Source organism: Rattus norvegicus, chromosome 12 (genome assembly GCF_036323735.1).
Source record: "Rattus norvegicus strain BN/NHsdMcwi chromosome 12, GRCr8, whole genome shotgun sequence".
In the NCBI taxonomy this organism is placed as follows: domain Eukaryota; kingdom Metazoa; phylum Chordata; class Mammalia; order Rodentia; family Muridae; genus Rattus; species Rattus norvegicus.
The window spans coordinates 34467845-34486977 of NC_086030.1; the positions used below are offsets into that span (position 1 = coordinate 34467845).

The following is a 19133-nucleotide window of genomic DNA, read 5'->3' on the forward strand; positions in this document are numbered from 1 at the left end:
TGCCGCCATTTGGTAATTGTGATGATTAATTCCAAATATCAACTTGACACAACCTCCATGAGAGTCTGAAAAAAGAACTGTCTAGATGAGGTTGCTCTATGTGTTTGCCTGGGCAGGATTGATTTTTTCCTAATTGAGTTGATTAAAGCAAGAAGACCCAGCCCACTATGGGCAGTACTTCTCCCTACGCTTGGGTCTTGGGCGAGCACTCAGTAAGCCTATATATGTGCATTCTCTCCCTGCTCTCTCTCGCCTATAGATGTGATGTGACCATCTCTCTTAAGATCCTGCCACTATGACAGACTATAACAAGAAATTCTGAGCTAAAATGAACCCTCCCACCCCTAGGTTTCTTTTCACAGAGCATTTTATTACAGCAACAACAATGAAACTAGAACGGTGGGTTGGATCTAAAAACCATTCCATTGAGACCAGGTTACATAGTGCCCTATTTCAATACATAGAAAAATGTTCATAACATGGGCAGGAGAATTGCTATTGAAGGCACAGAAATGGGCATGGGGAAGGGAGTGCTTGTAGAACATCCTTTCATGAGGTATTGAGTAGGTGTGATATTTTTAACAGAACATGTGCAGCTTTGATAAAAACAGTTAAATTCACATTAATAAAAATATTAGAGCAGGTGGGGCTTGGTGGCACAGAGAAGCCAGCCTAAGTGGCAGGCTGCTTTGGTTTTCAAACTACTATTGCTCCCCATTAAGTGGAGCAACGGTCTTATTTCAGGGTGGCTGCTGAAGTGTGGGATTCTCTTAGGCTACAACCACTGAACCCAGGCACCCAGGCACTCGATGGAGGAGAGAGTGGTTTGTAAATCTGTACATGTCACAGGCGTCAGACTGAGTGATACTCCCTGCTGGCGAGAAGAGGCACGAGGCTTATTTATGGCCCTGCAGTCTTATTGCTAATTAGATCTACTCTATCTCTGTGGTCATCTAATAACTCTCTTGTGTTTAATGTGGTGTCCATGAAAAGTTCCCAACTCATCACCCTGACAATGTTTGCTGCTTTTTATTTATTTATTTATTTATTTATTTATTTATTTATTTTAGTGGTGTGTGAGTCCAGGGTGGTAAGAACTTCAGAAAGCAAACAAAAGGCAAAGAGTGGGTGGTGACTGATCACCGAGCTTGTGAGGTTATTGATCTTTGATGGGAAATGGAAAGCTTTAAGGAATCAACCACACCCAGGAAGAACATCCCGCAGGGAATGCTGGGTCACCAAAATGACTTAGAACAGTGGGTCATCAGACACTGTATGGAACAAATTCTGAGTCTTGCAGCAGTCAGGAGAGACCAGCTTATGCGGCAGTAACAAGTCACTTCCAAAGCACACTGCTGTAGGACAAGAAAAACCTGCTTACTTGTCCTCCTGCCTCCCTCAGTCAGCAGGAAGCTCCTCTCCGCACAGCAACTTGGGAGATCCCGGGAGGTTGGAACCTGATTCTTCAAACTTGTGCATTTGCTGCAATAAACCCTTTGATAATCTCATATATGTATAAAATGTATCTTGATCGTACCCATCCCCACCCCAATTCCCCTCCTCCCCCAGAAGGTCCCCACCCACCTTTTAAAAATAACACTCCATGTCCATGAAGGCTGCTTACGTGTTCGTGAATAGGAGACACTCTACCAGTGGCTACATTCCTGATGAAAAATGGCTCCCTCTCCCCAGGAGGGATTCAGCAACTATAAATAATTCCTCAGCTTGGAATGGGGCCTCATGGTCACCTTCCCTGTTCATGATGGAATGTCGTCTGGCCTTACTTGGCTCTTGGGAGGGAGTTGATGTGTTCATCATCCATGTCTTGTCCAGAGGACAGAATTCCATAGCTCTTCTCTCCATCCGCTAGCTCTCGCATTCTTCCTTCTTCTCTTACCGATATTCCCTGAACCTTATTCTTGGCTGACATATGCATTGTCATCCTAAAAGACAAGGCTTTGGAACATTACACACACACACACACACACACACACACACACACACACACACACACACAACATGCCATTAAACACACTTCAAAGTTTTACTATGTGTATTTGTGTGTGCATACAACTAGAGTTGCATGTGTGCATATGTCTGTGTGTTTGTGTATTCATTGGACAGTAGGGGATTGATATAAGGCTGAGCTCTCACAGTCTCCCGTTCCCAGCGCTCTGAACAGTTCTGCATCTTTGTGTTGACTGTTACCCGCTGCAAAAGAAACCTGTTTCACCAAGGGTAAAGAGATTGGCAACAGCCCTGATCGCCATTTTGCTAGCAAAATGGAGACAGGGAGACAGCTATCATTTCTTACAGTTGATAATAATGCATGTAACTGCAAAGGAAGCATCTATAGGATGGAGCTAGCAAGGTGGCTCAGTGTAGGACGGGCTTGCAGCCAAGCCTGACAATTTGAGTTTGATTCCTGGGTTCCACATAGTAGAAGGAGGGAACAGATTCTTATTATACATTGTCCTCTGACCTCCACACGTGTACATGGCAAATGTGCCCACTCCACACATAGTCTCACACACACACACACACACACACACACACACATGCACACATGCATGCATGCAACCACACTTGAGTGCACACACAAATAAACATGCATAATAAAATTTAAAGTGTGTTTAGTGGCATATTGGGGGGGGGGGGCTGTGCATTGGCTTTGAGTTCAGGAATGTTCCAAAGTGGAGCCTTGTCTTTTACAATGAGAATGACATATGTCAGCCGAGGCTAAGGCTCACCCAAAGGAGCTGACATGCCGTGAGGCGCCATGGGGTAGGGAAGAAGTGTGTCTTACGTAAGAAGTAGGATTGCCATAAGGAAGGTGGTGATGTCACTTGGGGATAGCCTCCATTCTGTCTTCTGGCAGACAACTCCCACAGTTCAGATTCCACACAAAAATCAAATTCACAAGGCTATTTACAAACTAAGTCACAAACGAAGGTGCCTCACCCCCAGAACCCCCAGAGCTTGTGTTTAGAGCAGGGACACCCTGATCCAATGGCCACAAGTCAAAGTAAAATGGCAGCTGAGTCAGGTGATACCCAGCGGACCCTGCACACAACCATCTCCTGTCACTCTATCAAGAAGGGCCAGGCAGGCACTGACTTCCCAGAATGCAATGGGGCCTGTTGCTGAAAGGCCTCATGGGAATGCTGTCGGAAAAGGGTAAGCTACGGTTGGAGGCTCTGGCTCTACAAAATGCAGGGTTCCTCCTGGCATGGCAGCTAAGTCCCAAGAGTAAGTATCTCTGGGAAAAAGCTAGGTGGACCCTGCATTGCCTTGTATTGCCTCACCTCAGAAGTCACCCAGTTGCCAGCTATTGTGTGTAGTGGGTAGGGTGCAAGCACAGTCCTGAGAGAATGTGTGTGGTTGACATGGACGGGTTGGAGCGGGGGCTATGTCAAGGAAAATGGCAAAGCCATCCAGGGATGAGATTCAGGAGAACTGCAAATCCTTCTGGCCCACAGGTAGATGTTGACAGTGTCTGTGGTGTATGTAGTGTGTGCTTCCCCACAATAGTTATGGCCTGAAGACTCCTCCCCTAGAGAAATGGATCCTACTGACATTAGCTAAACCTGCCTCCTTGTTCAGCTATCAATAACAATCCTGCCCCCTTGTTTACCTGTATGCAATAACCCCACCTCCCTGTTCAACTTTATATAAACATATATACCATGAATTGTACCGGCTGGTTTTGTGTGTCAACTTGACACAAGCTGGAGTTATCACAGAGAAAAGAGCCTCCCTTGAGGAAATGCCTCCATGAGATCCAGCTGTAAGGCATTTTCTCGACTACTGATCAAGCAAGGGGTGGGGGGTACAGCCCATCCATTGTGGGTGGGGCCATTCCTGGGATGGTGGTCTTGGGTTCTATAAGAAAGCAAGCTGAGCAAGCTAAGAGAAAGCAAGCCAGTAAGTAACATCCCCCCATGGCTTCTGCATCAGCTCCTGCTTCCTGACCTGCTTGAGTTGCAGTCCTGACTTCCTTTGGTGACGAACAGCAATGTGGAGGTGTAAGCTGAATAAACCCTTCCCTCCCCAACTTGCTTCTTGGTCATGATGTTTGTCATTGAGACATGAATATAATAAACAAGGGGCTGTGACTTGGCCATCAGAGAGCCCAGTCCCCCCGATCCCAGCTTACCCTGTGTCTGTGTACTCACCTTTTGTTCCTTCCCTCTCTACACTGTAGGGTCCATCCCTGAAGCTGTGAAATCTGCATGGTACCTTCCGTCATGATTAAGGATAGCCAGCCGAGTTTTCAGCCCAGCTTCCTGCCCAATTTCACCACACCCTGCAACTAGGGCACATGGTGACCTAAGGACAGATCTCTTGTTCCGTCCCTCAAGGGAACGTTTAATGGCAAAAATGCGTGGTTTTGTGAGTGCATAGGAGGAAGCCAGTTAGTTTTATGCATACACGTGCTGCATTGGAGTGACTGTGGGTGTGTGATTTCAGCCACAATAGCATTCACAGGCTAGAACCCAGGGAAAGCCTGGAAAGTCACAAGAAAGTGAAAGGAGAAGAGAGAGAAGCAGGCAAGGCCATGCCCATCTTCTCTCTGGCATTGCCCATCTATGCTCTTACAGTCGAAAGTGTTGTATATAAGAACCATCTAGGTCACTAATGCAAAGATCGAGAAGCTGAAATTCCCTATTTAAGTCTCACCTTCGTTTCTCCCTAGCTTTGTGACCTTGGGTACGCCAGAAAACCTTCCTGTGCTACCTAAGGAACAGGAATGTTGCCTGCCTCATCTGGTAATGTGAAGGATCAGTACTTGCAGGGCTCTTACGAGGGTGCTGGGTACATGGTTACAGATTCATGTGTGTTTGCCAAACACAGTGTCATGAATTCACTCCGTCACTGTCCCCATCACATCCTCCCTACAAAAATCCAGGTGTGGACAAAAATGGCCTCTTGGCAACTGCCTGTTTTCAACATTTGGCTTCCTGTGCCCAGGTGAAAGACCAGGCCTTTTGCAGGGAGGTAGGACGAGACATCCTCACATTCAGGTGACAGGTCATTTGGAGATTAGGTAATGGACAATGTGTTTGTTCTTCCAGGAGGCAGAGATCCTGAACACGGCCATCCTCACTGGGAAAACAGTGGCTGTCCCTGTGAAGGTGATCTCAGTAGAGGAAGATGGCACAGTACAAGGGCTGTCGGACTCGGTGGAGTGCAGGTCATCCGATGAAGATGTGGTTAAGGCAAGTGGATAGTTCCTTACCCATGTGGAAGCCCATAGCTACGTGGGCATGGGTGTTTATCCCCACTGGGGATCTGTGGGGTCTGCAGGGTTCCTGCCACTCTGGTTTTCCTGCAGTTTAAATCAGAAGTGTCTCCCAACCCAAAGCCAAATAGGGTACACTCGGCTATAACCCATGCCTAGGCTGGGAGGCATTTCTTCTGTGCCTCTATCACCAACATGGTTTTATCCTAGACCCTGGGAGGTGGCAGAGAGATGTGGAGATCACACACCCCTGCCCACCCAAGACTGATGACAGAGGTTTCTTTCTGCCCACTTGGGCTGAAAAGGTATAGAAAGAAGAGACCTGGACTGGTATATGTGCAGCCAAGCTTCATGATGCATTTACAGCCAGATGGCTGTGTGAAATCAATAAAGGCATAAAGTTGATGATTACAACCAACTTTGATTTACAAAACCAGCCACCGGAGAGAGGAGTTGACTCCCAAACCCTGGCCCTCCCACACAATTGTACAAGAGCGAGGGACATCACACACTATGCCCATCCCTTTGTTCTGTTCCCTGACTCCATTCTTCCTCCCAAGCTCTTCTTTCACTTTTTAAATTGAAAGCAAAAATGATCCAAGGCAAAAGCATGCTGGGAGATGCCTGAGGGCAAGGAATCCAGTCTGGCTGTGCCAGGACTCTCCCAGCAAGGTTCCAGACAGCAGAATGGAGTGGATTTTTATAGCTGCCATGACCCACTCCACAGTCAGAGCCATGGTGACAGATGTCTCCTCGAATCCTCAGGGTGAACTATGAGGGTGAGGGAAATTTCTAGACATTCCTGGTGTTCCCTTCTTACCAAATCCAGAAAGAATAGCACACAACACCCCAGGGCTTCTGGACAGGGGTCTCTGTAGCCTACTTGCTCAGAAGGGAACCTCCACGAGCATCTCTAGTGACTTGGGAAGTAATCAAGAAACACAAATAGAATCTTTGCTTAGGGCTAGTTTCTGCTTAGGAAGCCAGGACCACCAGGAGGCACACTTACCCAGAGCTGAGAGAAGAGAGATCTGCAGGAGAAGGACACAGTAGTGTGGTACTTTACATAACACCCCGTCCACTCCAACCTACTTCTTCCAGAACCTTCTTTAAAGCACACAGCCAATCCTTCAGTGTCTCTGGTCAATGTCTGACACATCTTTGATCTCTCTCTCTTTCTGACTCTCACTCACATCCAGTCTTCTACAAACTTTTCGGGGGATTCCTTTCCACACATTCACAGCCAACAGCTCTTCTCTGGGATGGGTCTCATTCTGGATTCTAGATCAAGGAATGACTTTCCCTTCCCAGTCCCATACTGTCCCATGCCCACATCCCTTCACCACCTCTCTTTCAATTCAGCAGCTAGGATGGTCAGAGACAACCCAACAGTATCACTCAAATACCGAGAACCATCCGGTAGCTTCCCTTCTAGCTCAGACTACCCAGGCTGCACACCTCACAACCACAGTTTGATTATGCAACTTTTCCATCCATTCCAGTCACCCAGAATCTCCATAGTTTATTTGTGGCCAAGAACCCCTATAGCCACCTCTACATCTATCTCTCCCCTAGATGACTATGTGGACTGAGCCCTCACTTAACCTCCCACAGAGTTCTTTGCTGCCCAGAATGTGTAAAGTTGTCATGGATACCCACCCCTGCCTTTCCCACCTGTTAGATTTTTATTCATATACAAATACATAATGAAATGTGTACCTATACACTACGTGTCATGCTTAGTTATTCGTGTATATTCGTATGTGTATATACTACTATGTTTATTGTTTGACCTCCCTCATCAGAATATCACCTCCACGAGGGGAAGATGTTCCAGTTCGTTCTGTCCTTGTTACGATCCCATCACTTACAAGACCTCACACATCATGAGTGATTCACAACCCCTTGAAAGGCCAATGAATGAGTGACACACAGCTGCTTTTCCAGTGGTGCTGGAGTACCTCCTGACAACCTGTTGCTTCCACACATCGAGAAATCTCGAGTGGGACAGAGTGGGCCAATGCTGGGTGTCCTAGGCTCTTGAGTGCTCAAGGCAGACCCAGAGGCTCACATCTCCAAGCCCTGAGAGCCACAGACCTGTTGCTCCAGGCCGTAGAAGCCAAAGACTCAAACTGTCAGGACCCAGCTAGCTGGCTTATTACTCTGGGCCTTAACCACACATGTTTGGCAGCTGGTATAACCCTCAGCTTGCAGCAGCAGCAGACACTGCCTGCTCATGTCCCAACTCCCAAATCTCTAATATCCTCAGCTCCTACAGAGGTAATCCTGTGGCTCTTGGACCTGGGGTATCTGATGCCCCAGGCCCATAAGGCTCGCCAGGTCTCTGGAAACTGCATGGCAACAGAGCCTGCTGTTTCTCACCTTCATAGCCTTCCTAGTTTCCTTCACCCTTGACTCTCCCTGCTTCACGTCCTCTCTACTTCTGCCATTTCACATGGTTTCCATTACCTCTGCTTCCCACCATTTCTACCCCTAGACACTCTGGAACTCTGACGTCACCTCTTGTTGCTGTTGCCGCTGCCATCACCACCTCTTCCCTCCTACTACCTCTCCACCATCTACACTTTGTGTGACTGGCATGTTCAGCTCTGCTAACGATAGATAAATAGAAAAGCCTTTGATTGACCCTGACGTCGCAACACCAGGGGTGTCATAGGAATAGAATCTCCCAATTGACTGTAAGAGTGAGCCCAATCTTCTTCTATAAATAAAGAGAAACTTATGAGGTATGTGCCATCCACAGGTCTTCTGCTGGGTACCACAGAGAGTGTGCCCTCTAATGCTCCTCTAGCCCTGGTGGGAATGACTACTGAGCTAAACTGAAGCTTTGGGCAGCAGAAAGCCTTGCTCAAACTGCCTAACCAGCTGTGCCGGGAACAGCGCCCCCTGGAGCCGGAGTTGTGCCTTGGCAGCACGCAGCTGTGGTTGCTATGTAGCAAGACATCTCATCACAGTATCCAAAGCGGCCTGACTGTACTGAAAGTTGGCCTCTTAACTGCTCAATTGACATCCCTTGCTGAAGCAAGTCATCCAGGGCACCAAGAAGGGGGTCTGACATCGGTCAGTCAGGGAGCGCAAATCACCACAGCCTCTAACATCTTATTATTAGCTTATTTAAAGAATTATAATTACATAAAAATATTCAAATAAATATTTATAGATACATATTATACATCATATATAATATATTGATATACTATAGTGTAAATAAATATATTTAAATAAATTATATAAAAAGGAATAAATTAGATTATTTAAAGGAGAAAATAAGCATTAAATATGTTCTTGCCATAAGGCAATATCATTGGTATTAACAGTGCTTTGACAATATTTAACGACACACTGCTCTTAAATAAGTCTCTGGGGAAGTGGCTTCATTTTACCTGTCTTGCCATCATTAAGTCAAGAACATCTTGAGTTAAAACATATTTCATACCATCAACCCGAACAGTATACCCTGCCCTGTCTACTGGAGCATTCGCATCAACCCATGGTTGGGCACAACCTTGAAACACACGCTCTCTCTTATGAACGTATTTCAATATTTCATGGAACATTGGCTACCTTCTACAATAAATGTACCAACTAAGCAGTGCCCTGTGGGAAAGGAGTTATATACCCTGTGACAGCTGACCAGGAAGCCACACAGCATCCATAGAGTACCATGTCACATACTGCCAGCCCAAGGGGGGAAAAAATCAAAATTAACAAAATCAAAAAGTAATATTTCTATCAGGTATGCATCGCTTCCCCATTGTCACGTGGTCAACAAATTCTAAGTCAGAGCGTCCTCCCGTTTGACCATCTGTAATAACAAACAAGATGACAGTCAATGCAGTCACAAAACAGCCCTCAAGGGAGAGACTTAAACTAAGACAGAAAGGAGGCTATGTTAGGGACTGTGGCAAAATGCCTGATGAAAGGGATGTGAGGGAGGAAAGGCTTATGACTCATGACATAAAAAGTACAGTCGATGACGGTGGAGAAATCTTGATGACAGAAGTGAGAGACAGCTGGTCACATTGCTTGCATAGCCAGGAAGCAGCAAGATGAGTGTTGGGACTCGCATTATGAATAGGACTGCACACACCCGAAGTCGGTTTTCTCACTGTGATTACCCCAGGCTGGAAATCCCTTCAAGGATAAACCTGGAGGCTTGACCCCTAGGTAGCTCTAGATTCTGTCAAGCTGACCAATAGTATGTTTTATTTTAATATTTGTGTGTGTGTGTGTGTGTGTGTGTGTGTGTGTGTGTGTGTGTGTGTACGCCCATGCATGCACGAGCACAGAACAACTTGCAGGAGTTCTCTCCTTCTACTACTGAGTTACTAAGAAGGACTCAGGTCATCAGGCTTAGGGACAAGCGTCCTTCCCTGCATCTCACCAACCTCACAGTCAGTATTAACCAGTCTGCCAAACAGACGAGGTACCAAAGGGTATTAGAGAGAGAGGACACAGCGTTAAGATGCTCAGGGCATACTGGGCATCTGCAGCCTGCAACGATCACCAGTGAGTCCAGATGGCCAGCCAGCAATGGGTCCTCCAGGCCCAGTCATTGGCTCAGAGATAGACAGATTACCCAATCCAAGCAGGTAAGATACGGCCTTGAGATTCTGGGATGAGCCTAGAGAAGGAAGGGAATGACTCCTTGGTCACTCACAAAGATGCAGAGGACACGAGGGAAAATGGCGGGATCTGTGTTCTGTTTCCCATCCGTCAACAGTCTTTGTGGCTGACACATGATGCAACGCTCCAGTCCCCCTAACCTCTGCAGCTGCCACTGGGTCACTCTCTACCTCACAGATGGTGACAGTCACCTGGAACACACGGTGCTTTGGTGTCATTTGGGTCCCTTGGATGGGCATCAACCCACCTGTTCAGGCTCTGAGGAACTTCAGGGTAGACATGCCTTCTCCCTTTGCTGCCTTGGACACTTTCTCTTCATTAGTGTCCTTCCTGCCTCAGTCAGAGACCCAATAAGCTCCTGTGTCTCCCCCGAGCACACGACCAGAGCCTTCTAGTGGGAAATCCATAGGCAAACCGACTCCTAATGCTTTGTAAATCACACAGGGCTCCTGTTATCACCCCATTATGTCCCTGGACATGGCCTTCAAGAATGCCCGGGGTATGTTATTTTAGAGAGCATGGATTTCCTAGAAGTATCTCTGATATTAGCAATAACATCCAATATGACCCTCAGGGGTTAGAAACCATGGGAAATCCCACCTGTGTTAACTTACTTTCCTCTCTCTCTCTCTCTCTCTCTCTCTCTCTTTCTCTCTCTCTCTCTCTGTCTCTCTCTCTCTGTCTCTGTCTCTGTCTCTGTCTCTGTCTCTGTCTCTCTCTGTCTCTCTCTGTCTCTGTCTCTCTCTGTCTCTGTCTCTCTCTGTCTCTGTCTCTGTCTCTCTCTGTCTCTGTCTCTCTGTCTCTCTCTGTCTCTCTGTCTCTCTCTCTCTCTCTCTCTCTCTCTCTCTCTCTCACACACACACACACACACACACACAATGTCATAGACCACCGGTTCTCAATCTTTCTAATGACCATTCAATACAGTTCCTCATGTTCTGGTGATCCCCCACCATAAAATTATTTTTGTTGCTGCTCCATAACTGTAATTTTGCTACCATTTATGATAGTAACGTAAGTATCTGATATGCAGAATGTCTGATATGTAAACCCCCAAAGGGGATCACAACCCATAAAGTGGATCCTAGTGTGAGTGTAGAGCTGTGTTACCAGATACACGTTCTCCCTGCCTCCCCTCCTCCCTTGCATCCTCCCCCTTTGCCTCATTTTCCTTCTTTCTACTCCACTCTTCATGTGTATGGTTTTCATAGTATGGAGCTGTGTCTCTTTCATAGCCATATGGGCAGGGAGGTCAGAGGCAGCTTGAGAGAGTCTGTTCTCTCCTTTCACGTTATGGGCCCCAGGAATCAAACTCTGGTTGCCAGGTTTAGTGACAAGAGCCTTTATAATGGCTAAGCCATCTCTCAGTCTCTTCTAGTCTTTTGAAAGCTGCCCGCCCTCCTCAGTGCCTCCAAGCAAGCTCACAGTCAACAGGAGAAAGTGTGCCTTCCAGAACTTTTCTTTATAAAGCCCTGGGGTGAGTTCTGATTATCAGTATTTAGTTTCCCTCTTATCCTTTAGCAAATCAGGACGTCCTAGGGATTTCGCCAAACACCACATGTTCCAAACCACATTATCCCAAAGACACACTTAGAGTTGGGTCCCCTGGGCAGATCTCTGAATGCAGCCTCCAAGGTAAAGAGTATAATCAGAGTGTCTCTGTGGTTGCTCAGTGGGGGATGGATTTGGGGACTAGGGGGGATCTTAACAGAATCTAGGAAGCAACATGTAAGGCAACTAAGTGTGGGAAGCCAGCCAATGGGAACTCATCACTTCCTTCAAGAGCCTGTACCACCATAGGTTCAAGAATTCATTTCCAATATGGACAGCCCTGCTCAACAATGTCTCCTGTTACCAGCAAAGGGAGCCCAGCTCCAGCCAGTCCCAGCTGGGCACAGACCACATTCAGTTATGTCAAGACAGCTCAGAGTCATCAGGCCCACCCCGGCTTCTCCACAGAGATGTTCACTGGCGGGAGACTATGCAATAAAGCTGTAATGCTCTCCCAAGGCAGGACTATGCGGACATCTTTTTTCAACGAGGGCAACCCACTGCTGAGAGGCAAGAAGTGCGGTCCTGGGAACTGGAGCAGGTTATTTAGCACAAGCCAGCTAAACACCTGTGGGAATAGAAGGGGGCGGGGATTTCAGGAGAGTGCTCAGTACCTTTGGTAGGTACTTTGGATTTGGGGTTCAAAGAGCCGGCTTGTCTGTACAGTAGCCTTGTTCCCAGGGAGAAGAACGTGGGGTGCCCGCCTGCTGAATGGCTTTCTCTTTCAAACATCCAACTGGACTTCCAATCATCTGCACAGCCACAGAGATGCCACTAGGAGGGACAGAGCTCATTAGTCTCTTCCCAGTTGGAAGGCTCTGCACTCCCCCTCCGTCCCCACTGCAGCCCCTCCTTAACTCTCAAACCAGTGCATGGGTTTTTGTGTCTCGATGCGAGTGCCTGCTGCCTCCTTTGAAAACCTCCTCTGTCTTCAGCAGCAAGGCACTCAGGGAAACAGGTTGGAGGAACGGCTGATCAATATTTACACACGAATGTGATGTTCAACACATTGATGCAGAAAACGAGCGTCTCTCAAAGTCTTCCAGGAGTGATGAATTTGTCTGACATCCTTGTAGACAGTCTTCCATCCATCTAGGCAACGAACCTTTATTAATTCTTTGAGAACTTCATATATTTGTGTGTGTGTGCGTGTGTGTGTGTGTGTGTGTCCATGTTTGCAAGTGCACATGTACACATGTACACATCCGTGTGGAGGCCAGAGGTCAATGTCACATGTCATGCCTTGTTTCTTGAGGCAGGGGCTCTCACTAGGACCCAGATCTTACAAAGTTGGTAGGCAAGCTGGCCAGTGAGCCCCAGAGATTCGCCTATCCTCACTTCCCCAGTGGCAAATGTAGTCCGCCGTACGTACATATCTGTTTACCTAGGTGCTGGAGATCAAGTAAAGATCCTCAGACTTGCAGAGCATGGAACTGTATCTCCAGCAATAAGGGGTGGTTGTTTTTAAATCAGCCCCCAACACTGCGATGCACCCTGTGGCAATCTGTAGGGAGATTCACCCACTGGACACAGGAGGCCACCAAGCTTGTCTCCCTCCCATTCAGGAGAGACTCAGCAGGTGCAGTAGGCAGAGGGTTAGGAGGAGGGAAATGAGCTATGTCGTGTAAGTTTGCACATAGCCGGACTCTGTTCACACCTGAATCCTGGCATCCCATGAGGACACTAAACAGAGGTAGAGTTTTCAGGAGTGACCCAGTAACACTCAATTGTTTGAATCGCTCAACTGGAAGAACATATTTCTCCCCGTATCGTGACCCATTTGAGGATCTCCTTTCTCCGCACCTGCCTGTCAATTGGTTTCTAAATTTCACGTGCAATTGCGGAACTGCTGGTTGGCCATTTGACCCAGATCTGTGGCGAGTAAAGGGAGACAAAGATGTCAATAAAATAATGAAAACAGACATTGTGGCAGTTTAATTGCTGGGAAGTTGCTTTATAGCAGATAAGCCTCACCTGCTTTATCCTTACAACCACATCAAGAAATAGTTGTTTTTGTTCTTATATTTCCTCTAAGGATAATGGAGCTTACAAGGGTGTTAATACATCGCAGAGATGATCATCCCACCATGGTCCCCACTTCCAGATGGGGCAATGGTTCTTATATTTCCAATAGGGAAACTGAGGCTCAGAAGGGTGTTGCTACATCTCAGAGATGATGCTACACTCATAGTCCCCATTCCCAAGCTGGGCATTGGAAAACCATGTCTGCCAAGGAACAACATTGGCATAATTTGTTGTGGATTTAATATGAACTTTCCGCTGTAGGGTCATGTTGTTGAACATCTAGTCTCACAGACAGTACACTGACCTAGAAGGCTAAGATACCTTTCAAAGGTGGAACCTCATTGGGGTGAATAGGTCACTAGGTCAGACCCTGAGGTTTTCATAGCCTAGCCCCAGGGCCTGGAAAAATGACTCAATGGGTAAGAGCATTTGCTGGTCTTGCAGGGGACCAGAGTTCAGTTCCCAGCATGCACCTCAGGAGGCTCATTACCACCTGTAACCTTAGCTCCAGGGCATCTGACACACTCTTGTGACCTCCACAGCACCTGCATGCTGTGGACTTCATACACAGACAGACAAACACACATACACACCAGCAAATGATAAATGTCTAAAACAAAACAAGATGTAGGCCAGTTCCACTTCCTGGTCCCGCTCGGCTTCTTGACTCTGGTCTCAATGGGACCAGATGCTTCCCATTCCTGCTGCCACGTCTTCTGCACCACAACAGAATTTATCTCCTCAGACCATGAGCCGGAATAAACCCCTCAGTTGCTAAAATGGATTCTTGTCAGATATTTGATCGTCTGCGGTGGGAAAGGACACAATTCAGCCCTGCGTTGGCTGTCGTCTCGGCTGCTTTTGTGCTGTGATCACAGAGAGGATGTGAGACATACTTAAAGTACAAACTTTGCTATCCTTAAAAAACTTTGTCCTGAATCACAGCCAACACCAGAAAAAGCCGGGAAGCAGCAGCAGCGGCGGAAACTATATCCCCTCAGCCAAATTTTGACCCAGTTCTCTATGGTAAATATTTGCTAACCCAACTCTAGGACTCCGAGGAAATGCTATCTCCTGGGGCGGGGTTCATTTCCACAGCCCACCGGAGGCCCCACTCCCCACCAAATAAACTCCACCAGAGACGCCGCAGTCCACTCAGTAAGACCTCAGGCCAATGGGTGTCCCAATTAGGCTTTTACTGCTGTGATAAAATGTTCTGACCAAAAGCAACTTGGGTAGAAATGGGATTATTCAACCTATATAGTCCTGAGGAAAGTCAGGACAGGAACTGAAGCAGAGACCATGGAGAAATGTTGCTTAATGGCTCACTCCCCGTGGCTTGCTCAGCCTGGTTTCAAATACAACTCAGTTCCACATGCCCAGGGGTGGCACCGCCTACAGTAAGCAGGGCCCTCCCACGGCAGAAGAACACCCACGGGCCATTCTAGTGGAGTTGGTTCCTCAGTTGGGTTCTTTTTTCCCAGATGACCTACCTTGTGCCAACTTGACAAAATAACAATAACAATAATAATAATAATAATAATAATAATAATAATAGCCAACACAATAGGTTAAATATTTATCACTCCCTGCAATTTCTTTGTTGAAGTGAGTTTGTTCCTATGTAAGACCAAATGCCTCAATTCCTAGAAATACGTTTTTCTCCTCAGTAATCAAAATCAAGACAACCAGAGATCCCATCTTCTCAGGGCAGATGAAAGCATGGAAAATGAGATAAAGTACGACATAAGCAGCCTAGCCCTCTGCTACATTCTAATTTAGCCTAGAACATTGTCCACAAAGACGCAATGCATCCTGGTACCATACCAATGGTACACATCACCAGTTGAATGGATATAAAGCAATTGCCTTGCAGTATTTTGTCAAAGATTTGACAGTCCTCAGCATTACCAGCCATGAGCCTGTGAGACGAAGTCTCTCTGCCATCTGGGACCTAGAAAGAACCCACGTCACTTCCCCTACAGAATTTGTTGTGGGGATTTCAGAGAATATTAAGACCAGGTATATCAGGCTAAAAGAACACCAAAGGCAGGCGAACATGTGTTAAAAATGAAAGGGAGCAGTGGAGGCTGCAGCAAACCTCAGACTATGCCCTCGAATGAAGTTCAACCCTACTGTATCTCATGTGACCACGCAAGGTGAAGAAAACACAGACATGCTTAACAGTGGGGGCTCTTCACTGAATTACCCAGACTAAAATCCTGGATGTGGGACTAGAGGGATGACCTAATCGGTAAAGTGCTTTCTGAACAAGCACAAGGACCTGAGTTCAACGCCCCCATTTTACCTGGAGTAACAGGCCTGTGACCCTAGTGCTAAGAAAACGGATACAGGAGGATCCTTGGATCTTGCTGGTCAGCCAGACTAGCCTTAAAAGTGTGCTCCGGGTTCAGGGAGAGACCCTGTCTCAAAAAATAAGGTGGGGAGCAATTGAGGAAGACACTCAGCATCTAACTCTACCACCCTCTCCATACAAACATATGCATACACACACACAAATAAATGAATAAATAAATAAATAAAAGTCTAGCCATACACACATACACACACACAAATAAATAAATAAATAAATAAATGTCTAGCCATACACACACACACACACACACACACACAGAGAGAGAGAGAGAGAGAGAGAGAGAGAGAGAGAGAGAGAGGGAGATAAAAAAATTGTAGCCTTGTCATTGTCATTTACAAACAACAGTAACCAGGGTGCAATGACTAAACTCATTGTACCTCTGTTTTTTTTTGCATTTTAGCATGGATATGATTGTCATGACAAATTTAGATTTTTGCCTCATATTGGAAAATGAATCTGTTAGTTACTTCGATTGCTTGCAAATTCACTCCTAGGTGAGAGCATGCCTTTAGCAGTGTTCTTAATTACACGTCTGTCTGCACAAATTCTTTCTAGGTTTAATTATTTAGAACTAGGGTATATGTGGTCAAGGTGAAATGGACACATGAATTTTCCATGAGCCTTCCCTCTGGTGTAGTGGCTTTTGATTGGTCACACTCACCCAAAAGCTGTTCTCGACCCTGGACTCATTGAAGTCATTAAAAATATGAGCCAAGGGATGATGAGAGGGCTAGATGGGTAAAGGCACTTGCTGTCAAGCCTGATGATCTGAGTTCGATGCCTGGGTGCTATATGATGGAATGAGAGGACTGACGCTTGAAAGCTGTCCTCTGACCAACTTTCACATGTTCATACATACACAATGCACATGTATGTGTACACCCATGAGTGTGTAATAGAGAATTTTAAAATAATTAAATAATTAATTAAAACATGGGCCATATTAGTTCTCTACTTGTGTGGCTTCCCAATTCCCTCAAGGTAAATTTTAATATTAATAAGCGAAGGCAAATGGCTTGCAAGTGCCCCCCCGGAGCTCACCCTGCCTCCCATATACTTTCCTGGCTTCTCAGACATCACTTCCTTCGCCTTCTGTTCAGCCTCACTGTACTTCTTGATAGATCTGGTGCCTCCAAGACAATGCTCCTGCCTCCTGGCCTCCCAGCACCTTTCTCTATAGATTCCCGTGAGCCTCCTGGTTGTGTGTGCTGCCTATCCACATTTCTTAGGAAAGGAGTCTTAGCTAAGAAATCACAAGGAGAGAGGACACTGAAGGCCCATCCTGATGGCTGTCATACAGAGGACCAGCATTATGTGGCTTTCCATAGACCATGCCACCCTCCCCTCATTCAAGTGAGAAGATGCCTGTACACCTTCTATGAAGCAGATTCTCCCCAAGCCTCCATATAAAAAGAAGAGCTATTCCAGAGGTAGCCAGTGGGAAATTGCATCAGAGGTTGAAGACCTGAATAGATGGGCGATGTCTAAAACTGTGCTATATCTTCTTGCTTATCCAAGTCAGTAGGAATGAGAAATCTATAGACTTGATTCCCTGCTCATAAAGATCAGGAGAACTGAGCTCTCTTGGAGAGACAGAAATGATCTTCAAGCCTCCCTCATTGGTCTATCTTCTCCATAAAAGGAAAACAATAGGAAAGTGAGTTGGGTTTCCATTGCTGGAATTAACAATCCCATTTTAAAAGAACACAACCTAGTTATTATGATTATAAGCTATAAGCCTAGATTGGTCAGATCTAACAGTATACTAACATGCCCCAACCATGAGACCCCTTGCTACTTGTGGTTTCTTCTGGCCACATGGTTCTGGTCCATCATGGTTTCTTCCTCCTCTCCTTACCCTCTGGTTCCCTTCTGCCTCTCTACCTGACCCCACTCTCAAACCTCCAGTCCCAAGTTTCCCCTCCACTGCTCAATCACAGGCGCTTGCCTTTATTGACCAGTTAAAATGGGGAGAAGTTTCACATGGGATCCCTTGAGTAGGTAGGTGATGGGCTGCTCATCAGGGCAACCCCTCTTAAGGAGGTAGAATTAACATCAGAATACAAACAGCATCAGGACAACCCACAACTGGTTACTTGGGAAGTTTGGCTGGAACAAGAACAGGCTGTGGGTAGGTAAGAAGGCCCAGCTAATGAGGATTGTGAACTTGCCTCTAAGACCCACAAACTCTACCTAACCGAAGCTTGAGTTGAATGACCATGATCATATCATAAACCATCAAGAGCTTCAACTTTTTTTTTTCAGTGAATGAGTCTTTCCTCAGATTTAGGTGGCAGGTGAACTATGGCCTTGCTTCGTGTAGCGTGACCTGGTTCTTGATGGGTCAAGGTTGGACCCATCTACATGATTTGGGGTAATTACATAATGGGGCATGCGTTATTCATCTAATCTCACTAATAGCCTGGGACATGGCAGATTCTTGATAGTAATTCTATTTTAACGAATGAATGTGGTGAATGGCTAAATGAGCACGGGTTTGATTAGAACTTAAATTTATCAAGCTGGGAAGGTAACTCAGTGGGTAAAGCCCTTGCCACAAAGAGTAAAGAACACAACATTCACACGTGAGTCCCGGTATTCCTGTGGCAAGATGGGAGGCAGAGAGAAAAGAGTCTAGCAGCCTGGTGTACGTAGAAGTAAAGAGGGGTTGGGGATTTAGCTCAATGGTAGAGCGCTTGCTAGGGCCCTGGGTTCGGTCCCCAGCTCCGGAAAAAAAAAATAAAAGAAAAAAAAAGAAGAAGTAAAGAGCCCCAGGTGCAAATAATGTAGAAGGCAAGAACCAATACCCAAAGTTGACCTCTGACCTCCACACATTTGCCTTGGCATGTATTGTTGCCTGCACTCTGTCTCTCTGTCTCTGTCTCTCTGTCTCTGTCTCTTTCTCTCTCTGTCTCTCTCTCTGTGTCTCTCTCTCCCTCCCTCCCTCCCTCCCTCTCTCCTCTTCCTCTCCCCCCCTCATCACATGCACACACAAAAATTAAAAATAAAAAGCTCGAAGCTTGAAAGTCCAGTAAAGGAGAAAGAATCAGAGCCCTCATTCCTTTCCTCGGTGTCTCTGATAACAGTCTCCGAGACTCACATGCATGAGTAATGTTCAACAGCTTGCTTTCCTAAGACACTATCTCAGATGTGTCATTTGTCAAATGCTCTGGAGCACAGCGAGCAAGATACACCTGTTGGAACAAGTGTTTATTGTTGACTACTCCCTGCTTGTAGCCCAGAGTCAGGTGTCCTATCTTCCAGGCTTCTGATGTCTAGGTTGAAACTTTC

At 46.4% G+C, this 19133-nt stretch overlaps 1 protein-coding gene across 2 annotated transcripts in view; it reads left to right on the forward strand.

The window, feature by feature from the left end:
* The window catches only part of Tmem132d (transmembrane protein 132D), a 647297-nt gene that overhangs the window by 561874 nt on the left and 66290 nt on the right, over window positions 1-19133 (forward strand). For both annotated transcript variants that reach the window (XM_017598307.2, NM_198727.2), the window contains one exon: window positions 5076-5219. In XM_017598307.2, the coding sequence (XP_017453796.1) occupies window positions 5076-5219 (144 nt within the window). The remainder of the gene's footprint in view (window positions 1-5075; window positions 5220-19133) is intronic.